The sequence below is a fragment of the Ursus americanus genome, chromosome 11 (genome assembly GCF_024610735.1).
Source record: "Ursus americanus isolate L20-20 chromosome 11, mUrsAme1.1.p, whole genome shotgun sequence".
Taxonomy (NCBI): domain Eukaryota; kingdom Metazoa; phylum Chordata; class Mammalia; order Carnivora; family Ursidae; genus Ursus; species Ursus americanus.
The window spans coordinates 49,368,947-49,387,199 of NC_142137.1; the positions used below are offsets into that span (position 1 = coordinate 49,368,947).

An 18,253-nucleotide genomic window follows, 5' to 3' on the forward strand; every position below is an offset into this window, starting at 1 on the left:
AATTTTCCGTGGTCAGTACATCACTATCTCTGCAAGCCAACAAAAAATGATTCAGGCCATGGAAAATGTCCAGGGAAAGAGGCCTGAGGGACTGACTACCTGCCATGACATAGCTCTCCTTGGCCTTGCACCAGCATTTGACAAGTGAAAAGTCAGGGAGATGATGGCTCAGACAAAGCCAGTGGAAACATCCCTTTGGGACCCATGACTCAGGACATACACAATCCTGGGTACATCTGGCAGAATGTCTCATAACCTCAGGGACACCCTCTTGTGTCAGCACCTTGACAATGTGCTTTTCACTTCTCACCTCCAACAGAAAGGGAGGTTAGGGATGATGCCAACACACCAACATGAATGAGTGTGTTTGCAGCATTGTGGGAGCTGGATCAAAACATTAAGAAATACTGAAGAAGCTTGTAAGTGTGAGGGCGTGAAAAAAAAAACCCTATTTAAAAAGGGGGGGGGGACTTCGTAGCAACCCTCAGGACAAACGGATGTATGGCTATACATGACAATAATGGCAGGTTATGGATAGGTAATCTACAATAAAAGTGACATTCTTTTAATACCAAGTAAGTGACGCAAGATCAACTCCTAGGCACCCTACCATTAAAAGGCTTTGATCTCTAACAGCCTTCCCTGTTCTTACTAGAAAATTAATGGACAGCTTAAAATGAAATCATCAGAATTCTGACATCTTCATTTTGACCTGAAGACCTTGAACACAAAGCTTTTTTGAGAGGCAGTTAATAGTCCTCAGGTAGAGGGAATGATAAAAAAGGAGCCAGAATCTGGAAGTGTAGTGAGTTAAAACAAAAACACAACTAGAAAAAACTCTGTTCCGTAACCGAACTTTATGTGACCTTGAAAGCTCTCATGAGTCTGTTTGATTTTCAAATAGGGAAATGCTTGATTTCATTCCGGTACACGATGCACGCTAACTTCGTAGGAGATGTTTTTGAATTCGCTGACCGTGAAAATTGGGCTTTTGAAGATCACCTATGCATTTCATTATCACTGCCATATCAAAGCATTTATACTGGCACAATGCTTCCAAACATCAGCTTCTAACTCTCCCACAACTAAGAGTTTTCTTGAAGTGTAAATCTGGTGCAAGGAAGGCTGCAGAGTTACACTCACCTCTTCTGTAACAGCAGGAAAAAAAAAACACTTGGTTAAGAGAAACTGTAAAACTTTCTGGATTACACTAAAAATTTGTAATACAAATTTGAAAGTCCAAACCAAAACTTTCCATGAGGATCCAGGAAATCACTGTCCCCAAGTTTACCTCCCTGGTTATAACCCTTTAGCCCAATTTCAGTCCCTGGTTCACCTGCTAAAATAATATAAGATTTTGCAAAGTTAAGATTTCTGTGTCACAACTTAAAAAATTTTATGGCTATCACTGAGGAACTCCTGAGGTAAGCCAACCCCCTTTAATGTATATATTTTAAATTAGAGAATAGTTTAGGAATATTAGGAAATACAGAAAAATAATATAAGCAACACTCCCACATACCCACCACTCACCTTAAGAAATGAAATGTTTTAAATATTCTTGCAGCTGCATGTGAATCACTCCCTTCTACTCCTTCATCCCTACTGGTAACCATTATACTGAACTGAGAATTTATTATGTGTTTTCATGCATCTATACCTTTACTAGGTGTGTATGATTGCTTTTAAAGTTTCCATAAATGATATTGTACTCCATGTATCTCTCTGCCATTTGCTGATTTTGCTCAACTTTTTTTAAAGATTTTTTTTTTTTTTTGCATGTCAAATGTTTTATACAGAGGAACTTCAAGAATTTCTCTAGAGTATATAAGTTGGAGTAGATCCGCTGGATAGGATAGGCTAGCTATCAACTTTCCTTGATCATAACAAAATCTTTAGGTGGTCATAAAACTTTCTGCCACAACCAGGAGAGACTCCCTTTCCTCTAACATCCTTGCCAACAATTGATATTGTCACACTTAACTACTTCTTTATAAATCTAGTAAGTTTCTAAAGGTGTGCTAGACATTTTGGATGATATGTTGTTGAGTTTGCATTCTGTTATACTCCTCTTAAGAGTATTCAGTCTTGTTATTTTTTTTTTTAAGATTGTATTTATTTGACAGAGAGAGAGACAGCCAGCAAGAGAAGGAACACAAGCAGGGGGAGTGGGAGAGGAAGAAGCAGGCTCCCAGCGGAGGAGGGAGCCCGATGCGGGGCTCGATCCCAGGACCCCAGGATTAGGCCCTGAGCCGAAGGCAGACGCTTAATGACTGAGCCACCCAGGCGCCCCTGGTCTTGTTCTAACAGGCAAAGAATTGTTGGTGGTTTACCTTGATCATGCGTGGGCTTGGTTTTAGGTTTTATTAGGGTGGCTCTGACTCAGATTTGCTCTTAATTTTTAGTGCACTTCCTTAGCCTTGGGATGTAGTTTTTTATTCCTATGCCACAGCCCTTCTGGAGTTGCAGCGGGAAGCTTGGATTGTTCATGAAGCCCCTCTGACTTCAGGTTCAAATTCCAAAGTCTGTCTCTCCTACACGGGGCAGCTGCTGAAATTTCTGTTCTGCTCTCTAAGACTTCTAGCTACTATTTTCCACCTGGGCTCCTAGGGTAAAACTCGCACATGTCAGAAGTCAGCTGAGAATTGAACAGTTTATATACAGATTTTGGGGCTCTCTCTCTGTGGCTCCTTCATGGAGGGGGTATCTCACTCAATTTCTAGGCACTCTGGCAGCCTCAAAATGACCCCTCTGACCATTAAGACCCTAATTTTCTTCTTGAGTTCTACCCATCCTGTGCTCTGCAGATCAGGGAATGCCCCCAAGGGAAAACCCATTTAGATGTGGATCTTACCCAGTGTGGTACCCTTCATCCAAGAATCAAAACCTCTCCAGTTTCTGACTACGGTTAGTCACTCTCCAGTGCTTTCAAACTGTTTTCCTTCTTAAGTGTTTTTTCAAAGTTTATAATTATTATAATTGGCAGGAGTAGCAGTGCAACAGAACCCACCCTGCCATTTCCGAAGGGCAGAACCTTGATGAACAGAAGCAAATCTTGATGCACTCTCATTTCCCAATCTTTTCTTTCTATAATTCATGGTATTTTTAAGCCTTGTTTAAGAAATTCTTTCCTATCCTAAGGTCAGCGTGTATATTTTATTTTAAAAGTTTTTTTTTCTAAAGTATTTAAAAAATATTTTGGCCTTTTCATCCACTTGGATTTCATTTCTTATGCATGCCTTAGAGTAGAAATCCAATTTCATTTTATTTTTATGAGCAGATGAACAAATTTTCCCAGTCCCATTCCTGAAGAGTCCACCCTTTCCACTCTGATTCATGAAGTGCACTGTCATAAATCTAGTCTCATAAATATCTCAGTCTGTTCCAGGATCTCTTTTCTGTTCCAGTGTTTGTCTATGCCTACACTCATACTGCAATATCTTAATTATTATATCTTTATAGTAGGTCTTGTTATCTGGTAGAACAAGTCCTTCCACTTTATTCTCCAAGATTGCTTTGCCTTTTCTTGGCCCTTTGTTTATTCAAATAAATTTTAGAATCAATTTGTCATGTCACATGAAAACCCTGTTGGGGAAAATTAACATCTTTAAAATATTAAGTCTTCTCATCTACAAATTTGGCATATTTGTTCATACATTCTAGTATTCTTTCATGTCTTTCCATCAACTTTTATAAATTCTCCACAAAATGATATTTTTCTTACTATATTCTAGATTATATTTTAAAATCTCTTTTTAAAATGCTACTTTCTCAAATTATCTTTACATCCAACTTACCCCAATTTACTCTGCCATATCAAATGAATTTCATCAAAATTGTTTACTGATGCTATAAACTCTAAGATTTACTTCGTAAAACACAATCTAAAGGATAACAATAATTTAACACTCCCATTTGCAAACCATTTTTTTCATGTCATGGATTTATCAAGTAGGCATCTTATCCGATATACTTACCAAGAAGCTCCATGGTCTCGACTCTCAGTGTCCAGGAAATTAGAGTCCAAAAACATGTCTTTGTAGATTCGACCAACGAGGCAATACATATCTGAAGCAACCTGCCCTTCACTTTGCACCAGCGGGATCATAACATCAAGAGCTTTTGCTCTATCTCCAGGGAGATTTCTCCTACGGTAGGGGAAGAAAAAATATCATTGTTTCAATATAGATTACAGAAGCAATGTAGGCCTTTTTAAAACGCTACTTGATATATTGAGTCACATTAGTGAGGTTTGGCAGGATAAAGACAACCATAAGATTTTGAGAGTCCCCTGTAAAGCTCTGTCCTAAGCCTTTTTGTCTTTTCATCCTATCGCATGTCTACTGGATTTAACAAGGATCACTTCTGAACCACCTTCCTGATGACGGTGATAGATTTGCATTTACCCATCTATATAGTCCTTCTAATTTCGTAGTCCATAGGTTCATGGTTCATAGGTTCAAGGGCATGGAGCACAATTAGAAATGCAGTCTGTGGCCTTAAATGGGGAAGTCAACCAATCCAGATGAGGACCAAACCCTGACTTTAGGTTTCAATGGCTTTTGCTCCTAAACACTGTACAAACTTATTCACAGACATGACCAACAATCCAACTTTAACCCAAGAGTTGCCTAATGTCCATGTGTGACCAGTTGATGATCTAAGGAAGATGCTTTATATAGGTCATTTAAAAATAGCAAGTATGTGTATTTCATTCTCAAAACCCGATAAAAATTCTCTTAAAGGGAAGCCTGGGTGGCTCAGTTGATTACAAGTGTCTGCCTTCGGCTCAGGTTGTGATCCCAGGGTCCTGGCATCAAGTCCCGAATCAGGCTCCTTGCTCAGCAGGGAGCCTGCTTCTCCCTCTGCCTGCCGCTCCCTCTGCTTGTGCTCTCCCCCTCACGTGCATGTGCTCTCTCCCTCCCTCTCCGACAAATAAATAAATAAAATCTTTAAAAAAAATTCTCTTAAAAATGATTTCTTGGACCTTAAGAACATTATGCTAAGTGAAAGAAGCCAGTCACAAGAGATTACATATAATATGATCCATTTATATGACATGTCCAGAATAGGCAAATCTAGAGACCAAAAGTAGATTAGTGGTTGCCTAGGTATGGGAGATTGGGGGGCAAAGGGAGAGTGATTGCTAATGGGTTTCCTTTTAGAGAGATGAAAATGTTATATTTATTGTGTTGATGGTCATACAATTCTGTTACTATATTAAAAACCATTAAATTGTGTACGTTAAATGGGTGAATTGTATGATTTATGAATTATATTTCAATAAAGCTGCTACAAAAAGCTATTTCTCTTCTCCACTATGACTTTAAATACATCTAACTATGAAATTCTTTTTTTCACTTTGTCCTAAATACCTTGAGTTTATAATAACTCTTCATACAAACTCATCATATTGTATTTTAGAAAAGGTAAAGATAAAACACAGATAAAGAAAAATATAAGAGGCTCTATGGACTTTCATTTTTCATTTCAAAAAAGAACATATTCCATTCCATCTTTCAAGAAAGATTTATTTGAGAGCCAGTTGGAGCTGGTAATCTCTGGAGGTCTCATCTCATTCTGTCAAATCTAAAGAAAAAGATGTTTAATAAACGGGGAAATGAAATACACTTTCATTCTACACTTATTGATAAAGTTAGCAAGTCCTGCAGTTTGGGTGGTTAAAGAAGGAATGAAACAATCTCTGGTTAAATAGCATGCTGACTTTTTTCTTTGCAGGCAGAGGCAGGAGAACCTAGTGATGAAGAAAACTGACATCAGTATCAGATAGATCGGGATTTGAGCCTCACTTTTATGACTTGCTAACTATGGGCCTTAAAGAAAAGGTATTCAATCTCTCCAAGCTTCGGCTTCCTCATCTGTAAAATAATCAAGCCTGAAGTGACACACGGCAAGGGGTCCAGAGACATGATGTCTCTCCCTTTCTCTTCCACTCATTTTCTTCAGCTGTAGTGACGACATATAGATTCAACTTGCCATCATGGAAGAGGGCAGCACAACTAACGAGCTTTGGACAGCTCAGTGCTTTGGGCCTCTCCGTGGCCAGAGCATGGCTGGCCTCCTTGGTAACCCTGGGTAGGACGCGGCACTGAGGTATGTGCCATGATGCGGACAGAAGGCCCAGAGGCAGGACTGGAAGGAGCAGCCTCCGTGCTGGTCTTAGCAGATTCATGCATACATGCCCTAAAATGTGGCCAATGGAGTTCTGATCATAATTAGATATATTCAGAGCAGTAAAAATGAAAATATTCTCTGGTTAGGAATATGTTCACCTAGACATAACTACCCTTACCCTACTTGGTAAATTTTTCTTAAAGATTTATTTATTTATGGGAGAGAGAGAGAGTCGGGGCAGAGGGGAAGGGGCAGAGGGAGAGAGAATCTTAAGCAGATTCTGTGCTCAGCACAGAGCCTGATGCCGGGCTTGATCCCATGACCCCTAGATCATGACTCTAGCAGAAACCAAGAGTCAGACACTTAATGAACTAAGCCACCCAGGGGCCCCCCTACTTTATAAATTTTTAAGTAAATAACCATTTGGGGTTGAGCTTATTTGCCTAAAAATAACATCATATTCGTGCAATGTAAAAAATTTCTAAACAAGTATAAACAGAAAATACAAATTCAGACATAGAAAAAAAGAATTTTAAGAATTTAAGGAATAGGGGCGCCTGGGTGGCGCAGTCGTTAAAGCGTCTGCCTTTGGCTCAGGGCGTGATCCCGGCGTACCGGGATCGAGTCCCACATCAGGCTCCTCCGCTGGGAGCCTGCTTCTTCCTCTCCCACTCCCCCTGCTGTGTTCCCTCTCTCTCTGGCTGTCTCTCTGTCACAGAAATAAATAAAATCTTTAAAAAAAAAAAAAAAAAAGAATTTAAGGAATAGCACGGAGGACATTAGGGGAAGGAAGGGAAAACTGAAGGGGGGCAATCAGAGGGGGAAACGAACCATGAGAGACTAGGGACTCCAGGAAACAAACTGAGGGTTTCAGAGGGGCGGGGGTGGGGGGGATTGGGTAGCTGGGTGATGGGTATTAAGGAGGGCACGTGTTGTAATAAGCACTGGGTGTTATACCAAATTATTATACCAAATCATTATTATAGCAAATAATGAATCCCTGAACACTACATCAAAAACTAATGTACTGTATGACTAACAAAACATAATAAAAACTAAATTAAAACAAAACAAAACGAAACAAAAAAAGAATTTAAATATACAAACTGTAAGGGTTTTTTTTTTTTTTACCTGACAAAAAAAATAAAAAACCAGAATGTATATGCTTCCTATATTTCATATGGTTGAAGTAGAAATATTAATATTACATTCTAATAGGGAGTGGCTGCAATGGTATGGCAAAAACATACCCTAGGAAGAAAATGCAGGTTACAAAACAGTATATAAGCATACTGCGGACAGAACTTTTTCTTCTTACCTATTCAGTGCAAATGCATAATGAAACTTCACGTGGTGATGGGAAGCCAGATCAAAGGTTGGCAGCTTTTCTAATGTCTCTACCAGCTTCACAATAGAATCATAGTCCTTTCAAACAAGAGGAGAATAACAGAGTTAAACCACTAGGAGAAAGTTCTGACAATGAGATGACTTTTGACAACCAGATATCTGAATCTGCGAAGGGTGTTAAAAAGAGAACTAGGATCCATGGAATCCTTTGGAGAATCTAGAACCAAAAAGAAAAGGTTTTTTCTTAAATAAGAAATTTGGATTATATAGATAAAAGCCTTAAAATACAGAGTTACCACAACTCACCCCCAAACAGTAAACCGTCTAGCATGATAATACGCTATTGTCTAACTATGGGTGGTTCACTTCTCCATGGAGCCAGATTCCTGGCACACAGTGTCCTATCAATCACTTTCAAAGAAATGATTTTCAAAATATCAAGGACATGGAGCAAATGACTGAACTTCAGTTTTAAGTAACAAGATGATGTCATTCCAAGCTCCCCTAGTCTTGGGATCTGAAGTACCACACCTTCACATGTATGTCAGTTTCTGTTGTTCTCATGAAGATTTACTTGGGCCTGAAAGGCTGGATGGGAATAAGAAACTAGAAGTCATTTATATTTTACTATGTAAAACTCTAACAGCAAATTCCCAACTCAGAGAGGATTTCATTCTATTTACCATATTTAAAAAAATTTAAGACATGTCAATAAAATTAAATGGCACATTGCTGTGTTTTACATGATATATTTTTAAAGTTATTTTTATAATTAATCAGTTGCATATTTCTTGCTCCTGGCTCGTCAGATCTAGCTCTATCAATTCAAACAACAGAATTCCAAGGAGTAAGAGCTACGTCCAGAAAGCACCCCCCCCCGCCCCACATTTCTGCTATTTGCCACAACAAAACTTTCACTTATTGGCTGACAGGTGTGTCTGAGGCTAACGAAATAGTATAGATTACCCACAGGTCAGCTATGCACACAGTTTTTTCCTTTTCTTCTTCTGGAGGAAAAAGTGAGACCTTTACCATACAAGTACTTCATTACACAAATCACAGATGGCTAACTCATCGGAGTCTTTTCCATCCATCATAAATTCTCAGGATGGAGAGCTTAGAAAAGTCAATAAAAAATTACACATAGTGACATGAATGACCGCTCAGCTAACTGAAATCTGATGCCCACCCTCCCTTATTCCTCCAACACGCTATCTGATGAAGAATTTCCTTTAAGCATCTTCTCACCTGGATGTCTCTGTAGGAAAGTAAGAGGTTTATGACAATATCTGCTGTCAAGACTTCAATATTATCTACTCGTTGCCGAATTCTTGCCAATTCAGCTGCCAATTCTTTACCAGTGTATAAATTTCGAGCTTTCCTGATATCATTGAGTATAGATTCCCGGAAATACTGGCTGGTAGGAAAACACATTTCAAAGAATTAATACTAGAAAGGATTTCAATGAAAAGCAATGATTGTATAAGGAAACGAATGATATTTGCAGCATTTGTAACTTTCAATTCACAGGATGCATAGAATGAACACCCCATACATCTTGCATTATTAAGAAATTTGGGAGTCCTACGTATATGTATGTAACACTCTGCTTTGTTTTAGGAAGACTTAGGTAAAGATACTGCATCTTAATGAATTTTCCAAGAACCTGCCACATACCACTTGAAATGCCAAAACTTTTTCATTTTACTGTTTTGAGTAGAAATTGTTCCAAATAAATCAGGTGTGCCTATGATTTGAACATAATATAGCCCTCACTTTATGACTCAGCGTCATCATGTATTACCATAAGTGGTTGTTCTTAACTAAAATATAATACTGCCATCAGCAATTTTGGCGAAATTCTTGCTCTTACAGTGAAAGTCTGTGGACATTTATTCTGACACTGTTTCTGTACTTTGAATACATATTTTCTATCCCTACCATTACTATAATGTCGTTAGCAGTCTTTTTTTTTCCTTTCTGATCTCAAGTTGTTCTCTTGTGAATACAGTGAACTATGTGCCATCTCTTTTATCTACTGAGAAGATATCTTACTTTTATTTTCCTGGTCCTTGGCTGTGTGCTAGATCTAAGAAACATCCGACAAGATGCACAAATAAAGGAAGTAGAATAGCACTCCATTATCATCATCAAATGGCATTACTCAACTTTACCTGGAACTTGCTTGTGCCACCTTCAGAAGCTGAATGAAACGGTCCACAAGAGGTAAGCAAATGGGTCCAAGAAGCAGCTCGAAGTTCGGTTGCATGAGCTCCGTCAACCCCTTCATGAAGCTGCTATCACAGCAGTAGACCTTGTTATGTGGAGTGATCATGTAAGGGACGAATGTGTAGTTCCCAGTGCACATCTGCAGAAAGAGGAGGCGCCAGGAGGGGTGGGGGGTGAGCTCGCCTGAGACTCCACACTAATGAAATCCCAAGTCTTACTGCACTGAGTCTGGGCCATTTTAAGTACTCATCCTGAAGGTGAAGCGAAACAGAAAAAACCTCATTTCTTATTTATGGCCTATGAAAGTGGAAATTTCCTCCAATTTCTTTAATTGCTTACTGCAAACAATTAGGACTTACAGATGATGCAAAAACAATAAAAAAAAAAACCCCACAAAAAAACCCACTATGGCACAGCTTCTATTAGTCAATTAAATATTTATTCACCATCTCTCATGGCTAAGGCATTATGATATATGCATGCTGCAGGAAAAACAGAGTAGTTTAAAACACAGCCTTCAGCCTTTGGGGAATTTAAAATTTAATCACAGAGACACAGCCTAAATACATGACAAGAATAAGAGCTAATGTTTAAGGGCTCTACACCTGACCGGCTGTGCTATGAGTGAGCCCGGAACAAAGCTGCTCTCTCCAGGCTGCTCTGTCATGGTCACGGCTCCATCAGCCTCCTAGTTACTAAAACTAGAGACTCAGAAGTTTTCCTTGATGCTGCCATTCCTTCACCACCCATATCCTATCAAAATCCCGGTCTATCCTGCCTCCAAAATAGATCTCCTATTTGTCCATTTCCCTCCATCTTCTCTGCCGGCGTGGAAGACCAGGCCACCAACATACCCAGCCTGAGCCCCTGTCACTGGCCTTTAGTTGGTCTCCCTGCTTCCACTTTCACCCCCAATCTATTCTCAACCCAGCTGTCAACACGATCTTTTTTTTTCTTCTGATTTCAAGTTTTTATTTAAATTCTAGTTAGTTAACCTACATGGCAAAATTGGTTTCAGGTGTAGAAGGTAGTGATTCACCACTTACAGTGACCTTTCAACAACCTCTATCAGATGCTTGCCTCAGCTGAACAAGGCCCCCTCCCTTGCTCTTGGGATGAAGGTAAGACACGTCCCGGTGGCCTACAAGGGACTGACGCCTCAAATCCTGCTTCTCGCTCTGGCCTCAGCCCACCCCACTCTCCACTCACTCATCCTGGCCAATGATGCCAGGTGAGGGAACACTAGTGCAAGCAAAAATTGAGCTGGGAAGAAGAAAGGGGAAATTGGACCAGACACCCCTGAGTCAGTCTGACTGGGTCTTAGAGCTCAGGGAAGGGACATGGATGCAAAGCTCAGGATTTTAAACCATATGTTCTGGGCGCTGGGAATCATGGAAGCATTCAGAGCAGGAAAGAAAACATAATCACAGTCTTAAATGGGGCTACCTAAAAAAAGTGGTATCATTAGCAAAAATTCAGAAAGCAGAAGCAGACTTCATTATTGATGAACATATTACAGTTGAGGGCACTTGTTATATTTCAGGTAATAAATCACAAATAGAACCCGACTTCCAGTTAATATATGAGAGGAACGTCAAGAGGTTGAAACCTGAGTTGGGGTGGGAATCATAAAATGGTCACTACTAAAAAGGCTGAGATGTAAGGAGGGGCAGGACACCAAAAGTCAGAATGTCCAGAAGAGAATTGGAAATACGCGACTGGAACATAAAAGAGTTTCCAATTAAAGCGCAGACCTGGGAAGCATTTGGTGTGGTTCAATCGAAGGAAACACGAGAGACGTCTAAGAGAAAAACCATAGAGAGAGAGAAAAAAAAAGGCAGAGGGCTGACAAGTAAAATGAGATATGTGGGAAACCCTATCACTGTTCTAGGGAGCACAGCGAGCCCAGATTATCGGACCCTAGCCATATCAGCATTATGGGAAACAATTACATCACTTCTCTTCCCCTTAGAACTAAACCAATGAGAGCAAACATTGACTCACACTTGCCATGTGCCAAGAACGAATGGTCATACGTTCCCAATGACCCACCGAAGAAGGTACTGTTGTCTCTTTTTTTTTTCCAAAGATTTTATTTATTTATTTGAGAGAGAGAGAGCATGAGCAGGGGGAGGGGCAGAGGCAGAGGGAGAAGCAGACTCCCCGCTGAGCAGGGAGTACTACTGTCTCTGTTTTAGAGGTGAGGATTCAGATAAGGCTCAAATAAGGTCATGCAGCTGGTCTGTGATGTGTTTAGGACTCCAGCTCAGGGACTCTTCTCTAGAGGGTATGCCATTATCGTGAGAGGGGTCAGCACCCTCCCAAGTGGCCTCTACATGCGGACAGACCAACACTTCACCTCAGGTCACTTTCGTGAAATCCTGCCTGAGCCAAGCTACTGCCTCATACCAAACAGACAAGAAGTGATAAATGCCTTTGCGGCCAGACTGAATTATGTATGAACATATTCTTTGAAGCACTTGTTGTATGTCAAGTACATGAAATTGTTCCTTTCTGAAGTTCGCCTTCATGGAACAATAATTTGGAAGACTAGTTAGGAAGAGGAAAAACAAACCTATCCTGCTTATATCCAAGATCCTATAGCATGTCTGCCAATTGAATCCTTTTACCTGACCCATCGCCTGAGCAGAAAAGAAAGGCAAGTGTACCAAGAGGTTGCTTCCCAAAGCTTCTAGAGCTTTGACTATGAGCGGGTTATAAAAGAGCAACAGAATCAAATACTCCTCTTAGAGAAGTACTATAACTCAAAATCCAAAAAGAAAGTGCTCTGAATATGCCACGTGAAAAGTTAGAACAAACAGATGAAAAGCCAATAAACCAGAAAAGCACTATTAGTGTTTTGAATAGTATTCTGCTGCTGCTGGATAAAGTTCTGTATCCTCAGAAGCCTTAATACCACATGTCATTGTGTCTAAGACACGAAAGAGGAGATGTAACTACTGAAATACTTGGCATCGGGAAATAATGTGTCTGTGTAAAACTAATTCTGGGAGAGAGAGCTCTCAGATGTCTGGGTGCGTAGCAGCACCGGAGGGGGAAAGAGAGAAAAATGAGAGTCGTGCAAACAGCAGAGAAAAATGGATTCCTGCAACCGTCTCCTTTAAACCCCATGGAATAAAGCTTCAAAGTCCTCACAGAAAATGACCAACATGCTACGGTCTTCCTAAGTTCCTGGCCTCACTGCACTTTTTGGAGTCTCTTCTCTATGTTTCTAAGGCAATAAATACATTTTTTTGCCAATTCCTCGTTTTGGGGGAAGCAAAGGGGAGGGTGATGAAGCTTCAGGAGTCACATGAGTGCTCCCAGGCCTGAGCTAAGACCCCCGTGAGCGTGCGGTGGGGGGAAAGTGTGAGGGCTGCTTGTGACACTTTTTTTTTTTTTAAATATACCAACTGCTGAGAAAAGCACTTTTTGTCATAATGATGAAAACTAATAATATGGGACTATTTATTTCCCAGGTTGGCTCACCTATATCTCAGGAATCTTATTACTGCAATTTCTGTTTACAGATTGCTGTTGCACCCATAGTTTGAAATAACTGATAATCCAAAGCAAATTAAAAAAAGAAAACACTGTGTGATCAAGAACAGACACCCTGGGCATAACAACTGCCTTATTAATAAGTACTGGTTCTAAAACATTTAAATCTTCTTAAAAAAGAAAGGCCACATCTCCTTAAATTTCAAAACAATGAGATGTGCTCATAAAATAACAGCAGCGATCTCTCTGGCCCACGCCTGTGTTCATGGCTAGAAAACCCTGCAGTTCAAAAACCTAGTCCTATTCTATGATCTTCAGTTAAAAAAAATAATGCTGATTCTGTTTTTCAATTTTTAAAAGCTACATAAAGGTGAACATAAGTGTGTGTGTGTGTGTGTGTGTGTGTGTGTGTGTGTGTAAAATAAATTAAGTTTCTGGGAAGAGAGGCGTTTTGCATTCAAACATATTGAAATATCTGCTCAAAATCGTCAACTTTTGATAAGGACACCCCGTCCCTGAGACCCAGCAGCTTACTCAAGCCAACAGGTGACCTGTTCGTCATGTGCAATATTCGGAAATCTTATAACCCTGCTTCTCCACACGTCCGACCCGTCAGCGGGCACGATCAGCTCTTTCCGCCAAGTTTCCGGTTAAGGCCACCTCCTCTCAAAGACCTTCTGCGACCAGTTGGTATACGGTCACCCACTCTTGAGCACGTTGCCTTGCGTGAATTTTCTAATTTGTGTCTTTGCTGATTTGTGTACCGACCTTCTCCCCAAACTAGACTCTGGCACGAGTCATTTGCTGTCGCCCAGAGCAGCTATGAGTCTGGCTGCCTCCATCTTCAACCTCTACAGTGAATCCCTGGGGCCCCAAGCCCAAAGCCTGGCACACAATACATGTTCAATCAGTATCTGTTTAATAAAACTGTTACAAGAAATAGATGCCTGAAGCAGTAATTGCTCATTTCCTGTAGAGATGTGAGGAATAGAAGCACATAATGACAACTTTATTTAGGTAGCAACGAGTCTCTGACTTGGTACAATCTTCACCATAAGTATTAAACTTCGTGATCTAAGGAAAAACTACAATTGTATTTTAATCTTATCATCTTAAATCAAATCAGGTGTCGATCTTTATGTAGGATATTACTGTCACTGTTAGTTGCAAAGATACATTCGTTTTCCAAATGAAAAATACAACCACTAGCATAAGAAGGCCGATTCCCTTAGATATTAAATTGTGTAATTTTTCTTCATGCATTTTTAAAATTTGAAATTTATTTTTATCACTTTTTAACTTTTGTTTAATATTGCGTGGAAGGTAAGAATTCTGTGGTGTGGTCTCAAAGGCAGACTACTAGACTTAGGAACTTAAATCAATCTGTACAGATAAACAGATGATAGACATACATGTACCTGTATATGTATGTGTACATATGTGTGTATTTGTACCTGTAATTTGTGTTATATAGATATAGATATCTACATATGTATATATAAACATAAACACACACATGCATATATGCAGTGTGTGTATATATGCTGCCTATGTGCCACTCAGAATTACACAAAATTGGATATACTACGGAAACATTTTTATCCAAAACATAAGTATATATTCAAAAAACAGGGATCAGTGTCATCTTCCACTATTGTAAAGTTTTGCTTTTAAAGAAATGTTTTGATAAAATAACCATATTTATATTGATACATCAGAAACTCTAAGGGGAGGGGGTGTGCCTGAGTGGCTCAGTCCTTAAGCATCTGCCTTCAGCTCGGGGCGTGATCCCAGGGTCCTGGGATTGAGCCCCCAATCAGGCTCCCTGCTCCACTGGGAGCCTGCTTCTTCCTCTCCCACTCCCCCTGCTTGTGTTCCCTCTCTCACTGGCTGTCTCTCTCTCTGTCAAATAAATAAAAATCTTTAAAAAAATTAAAAAGAAAAAAAAACTCTGAAGAGGGAAAACAGAGAAGTTTATAATTTGTGGAGATAAAAAAAGGCCAGAGATTAGCTGATGGAACAGAAAAGATAAAACATTTCTGGAAGAATTAAGGGAAATACTCACAGTATTCTTCTGGCAAATGATTTCCTGAAAAATGAGAAAAGGAAATAAAAAAGCAGAAGTTAATACAATTTAATTCAATAATTAATTTAACTATTTGATGTAGGAACATGTATATTAACAATTTTATTGGCAATTAGAAATTTCAGGGAGTATACCATAAATTCCTGTATCGGAAAAATTTATAATCTGACGGAAATGAGAGAACATAAAGGCATTCTCAATGGTTTAAAGGAAACAGTACATTGTATGGTGACCAACATAACATAATTTTAAAAAATCAAGGAAACAGTACAAACATATAAAATCCAAAAACCTAATAATCATTCTTGCAGACTATGTACACACAGAATTATCAGCCATGATCTTTTTAGGAAAAGGCTAAAAGGAGTCCAGTTTTCCTATGTACAACATCACTCACACTCTGGGAGAGGACCATGCTGTCTCCTAGGCAAATCCACACATATGTAAAATCATCTGACAATAAATAGTCACAAATATAATTTACATATTGTTCAACAAAAAGTGGAATGTGAGAAATACACTGAAGGCAGCTTCCCTTTCTTCTAGGTCGTGAGGAGTGAGATCGTGCAAATAACGTAGCTATCCTGTGTCAGGTGCATAAAAAGCTCTTGATAAAGCTAGCTGTCATTATCATTATTTCTGGATGTTTAAATAAGTAGAGGCATAGAAGAGACAATGTGGAAAAGCCTATGGCATAAAGGCTTCACTGAGGTTGGGGAATCATGATTTAGAAAGAGAAATGGGACAGAATTTTGGAAATGATGGCATGTATGTTGTCATGGAAACAGGGAATGTGAGGCTTTTGTGGCGCCTCAAGGGTGGGTCCATCTGGCTAAGAAGAAGAGCCAGATCTGGTGAGGTAAGGAAAGAGCAGAGGAGCGATTCAAAGTCCAGCCAACTGGCCATCATTCTTCATCCCAAGATCAACACGGGGGCAAAGGGGAACTGACACGGTCTTTGGCTAAGAGCAGTATGTAGGATTTTTGAGTGTTTAAGGATAACAGAAGAGTAAATAAAAAGCTATAGAGGAAGGAATGGTGCTGGGTAATTTTGAAAGCCATAATAATATATACAAAATAGTACAAGGGGCCCTTCAGTACTTCACAAAAGGAAAAAAAAAAAGAACACGTACACATTTAGAAAGAAACATTACATGCCCGGGTCCACATGCATGTATGTACACATATGCTAAGTCAAAAGAGTAATACTGCAGCAAGGCCTCGCGTTTCCGAGAGAAAGAGGCCGTTACTAAGAAGTAAGGAAGTCTGGGAAGATCAGCAGAGAAGGTGGAGCTCAAGATAAGCCAAGGAGGACAGACTCCGTCCAAAGGCAAAGCAGGAAGGTGGATATCCAAGTTAGAGGATCAGAAACACCAAAGGCCCCTTCAGGGAACAACACACATTATCATCAGGGGCTAGAGAAGACAGTTCATTTAGGGAAGTATAAAGGAGAGGGTTAAAGAGGTATATGAAAAAGATCTTGAATTTAATCATTAGACTAAGAAGAAAGTTCATTTTGGCATGTACCAATAATTTTAGAAAGTTATTTGGGGCCTTACTGGCGAGGGCCCTGAATGCCAAAATACTTTGTTTTGTGAGCAGTTGGCAGTCAAAATGTTTTTTAAGGTGAGCAATATACATAAAGAAGTATCAGCACACATTGGGACAATGTAATAGCAAAGGCTGGGAACACCCTCAATGTCTATCAGCTAGAAACTGGTTGAGTAAACCATGGTATGTCTGTTCAATGGAATACAAATGCAGCTGAACAAAGAACGTGGAAGTTCTTTATGCAGCGATATGGAAAGATCTCCAAGATATACTGCTAAGTGAAAAAAAGAAAAGTAAAGAATGGTTCCTAACCTATGCTCCTACTTATGTATCAAAGGGAGAAAAAGAAAATGTTCATTCATAAAATCTCTCTAGAGGAAGATACAAGAATCTAGTAATAGTGGTTCCCAGTGGAGGGGGAGCTGGCTGGGTGGGGGCCAAAGATGAGAGAATGACTTTTCACTAGATATCCTTTTGCACTTTTAAATGTTTTTATCAGGGGAACATGTTACCCAAGAAAGACAAATATATAAAAGGTAAATCTTGTTAAAGTTTAAAAAAAATACTAATTCGATGGTAGTATTTAGCATCGGAGGGAAAAGAGCATTTAGGTGGCACTGCAAAAGTACAGGGACGTCAAAATAAGGGCTTGGACGATAGTGGTGCACAGGGGACAGAAATCATGAGACGGATGAGTGACATTGCGGAGGAAGATTCAAAGTGGCTTTCCCACAGGTGTTTCATAGGTAGTTAGTGCATCTCTCTTTCTCCACCCCCTTCCCCTGCGTGCTATCTCTCTCTCTCTCTCTCTCTCTCTCTCTCTCACACACACACACACACACAATCATTCATGAAAAAATAACTTACAAAAAGGCTGGATAATCACAACGCCAGGAACACAGTATGCAGAATTTTCCAAACTTGATTTATGGAGCATCTCTTCAGAGAAGCAAACCACAGTCTTTCAGACACTGCTCTCTTGTAATAGTTAACACCCCCCACCCCTGCCTCCCTCTAAGTAACAAGGGAATGCCCTTCTCTTCTTCCTCTACCACACAATATCCCCTGTGCATTGCATAAGACGTCTGTGCTTTGTGAAGGTGCCTTCAATGACACCCATCTTCCCAAAAGAAATAGATGATGTCCTTATTTCTGCCACCATTACCCCCATACAGACCTCTATGACAGCAACACATGTACCGATTGCAAACATGTCATCACATGACTCTCCCATTCCACATCATGAGCAACACGGATGTTTTATTCATCTTCATACCCCACTGGTTGCCTAGTAAATCAAATGGCATACAGTAGGTGCTCAATAAAAGCATGAAGACATGAATAAGTTAATGAAAGTATAAAATACTGGCCTATGAATCACTGTAGAATTGTGTAAGTCCTGGCT

General features: G+C 39.7%; 1 protein-coding gene across 2 annotated transcripts in view; it reads right to left on the reverse strand.

Moving 5' to 3' along the window:
* Positions 1-18,253, reverse strand: part of MAP3K5 (mitogen-activated protein kinase kinase kinase 5) — a 191,980-nt gene that overhangs the window by 105,982 nt on the left and 67,745 nt on the right. For both annotated transcript variants that reach the window (XM_087865517.1, XM_045814734.2), the window contains 5 exons: positions 15,278-15,301; positions 9,657-9,850; positions 8,731-8,899; positions 7,454-7,560; positions 3,978-4,148 (listed from right to left, as the gene is read on the reverse strand). In XM_087865517.1, coding sequence (XP_087721643.1) covers positions 3,978-4,148; positions 7,454-7,560; positions 8,731-8,899; positions 9,657-9,850; positions 15,278-15,301 — 665 coding nt within the window. The remainder of the gene's footprint in view (positions 1-3,977; positions 4,149-7,453; positions 7,561-8,730; positions 8,900-9,656; positions 9,851-15,277; positions 15,302-18,253) is intronic.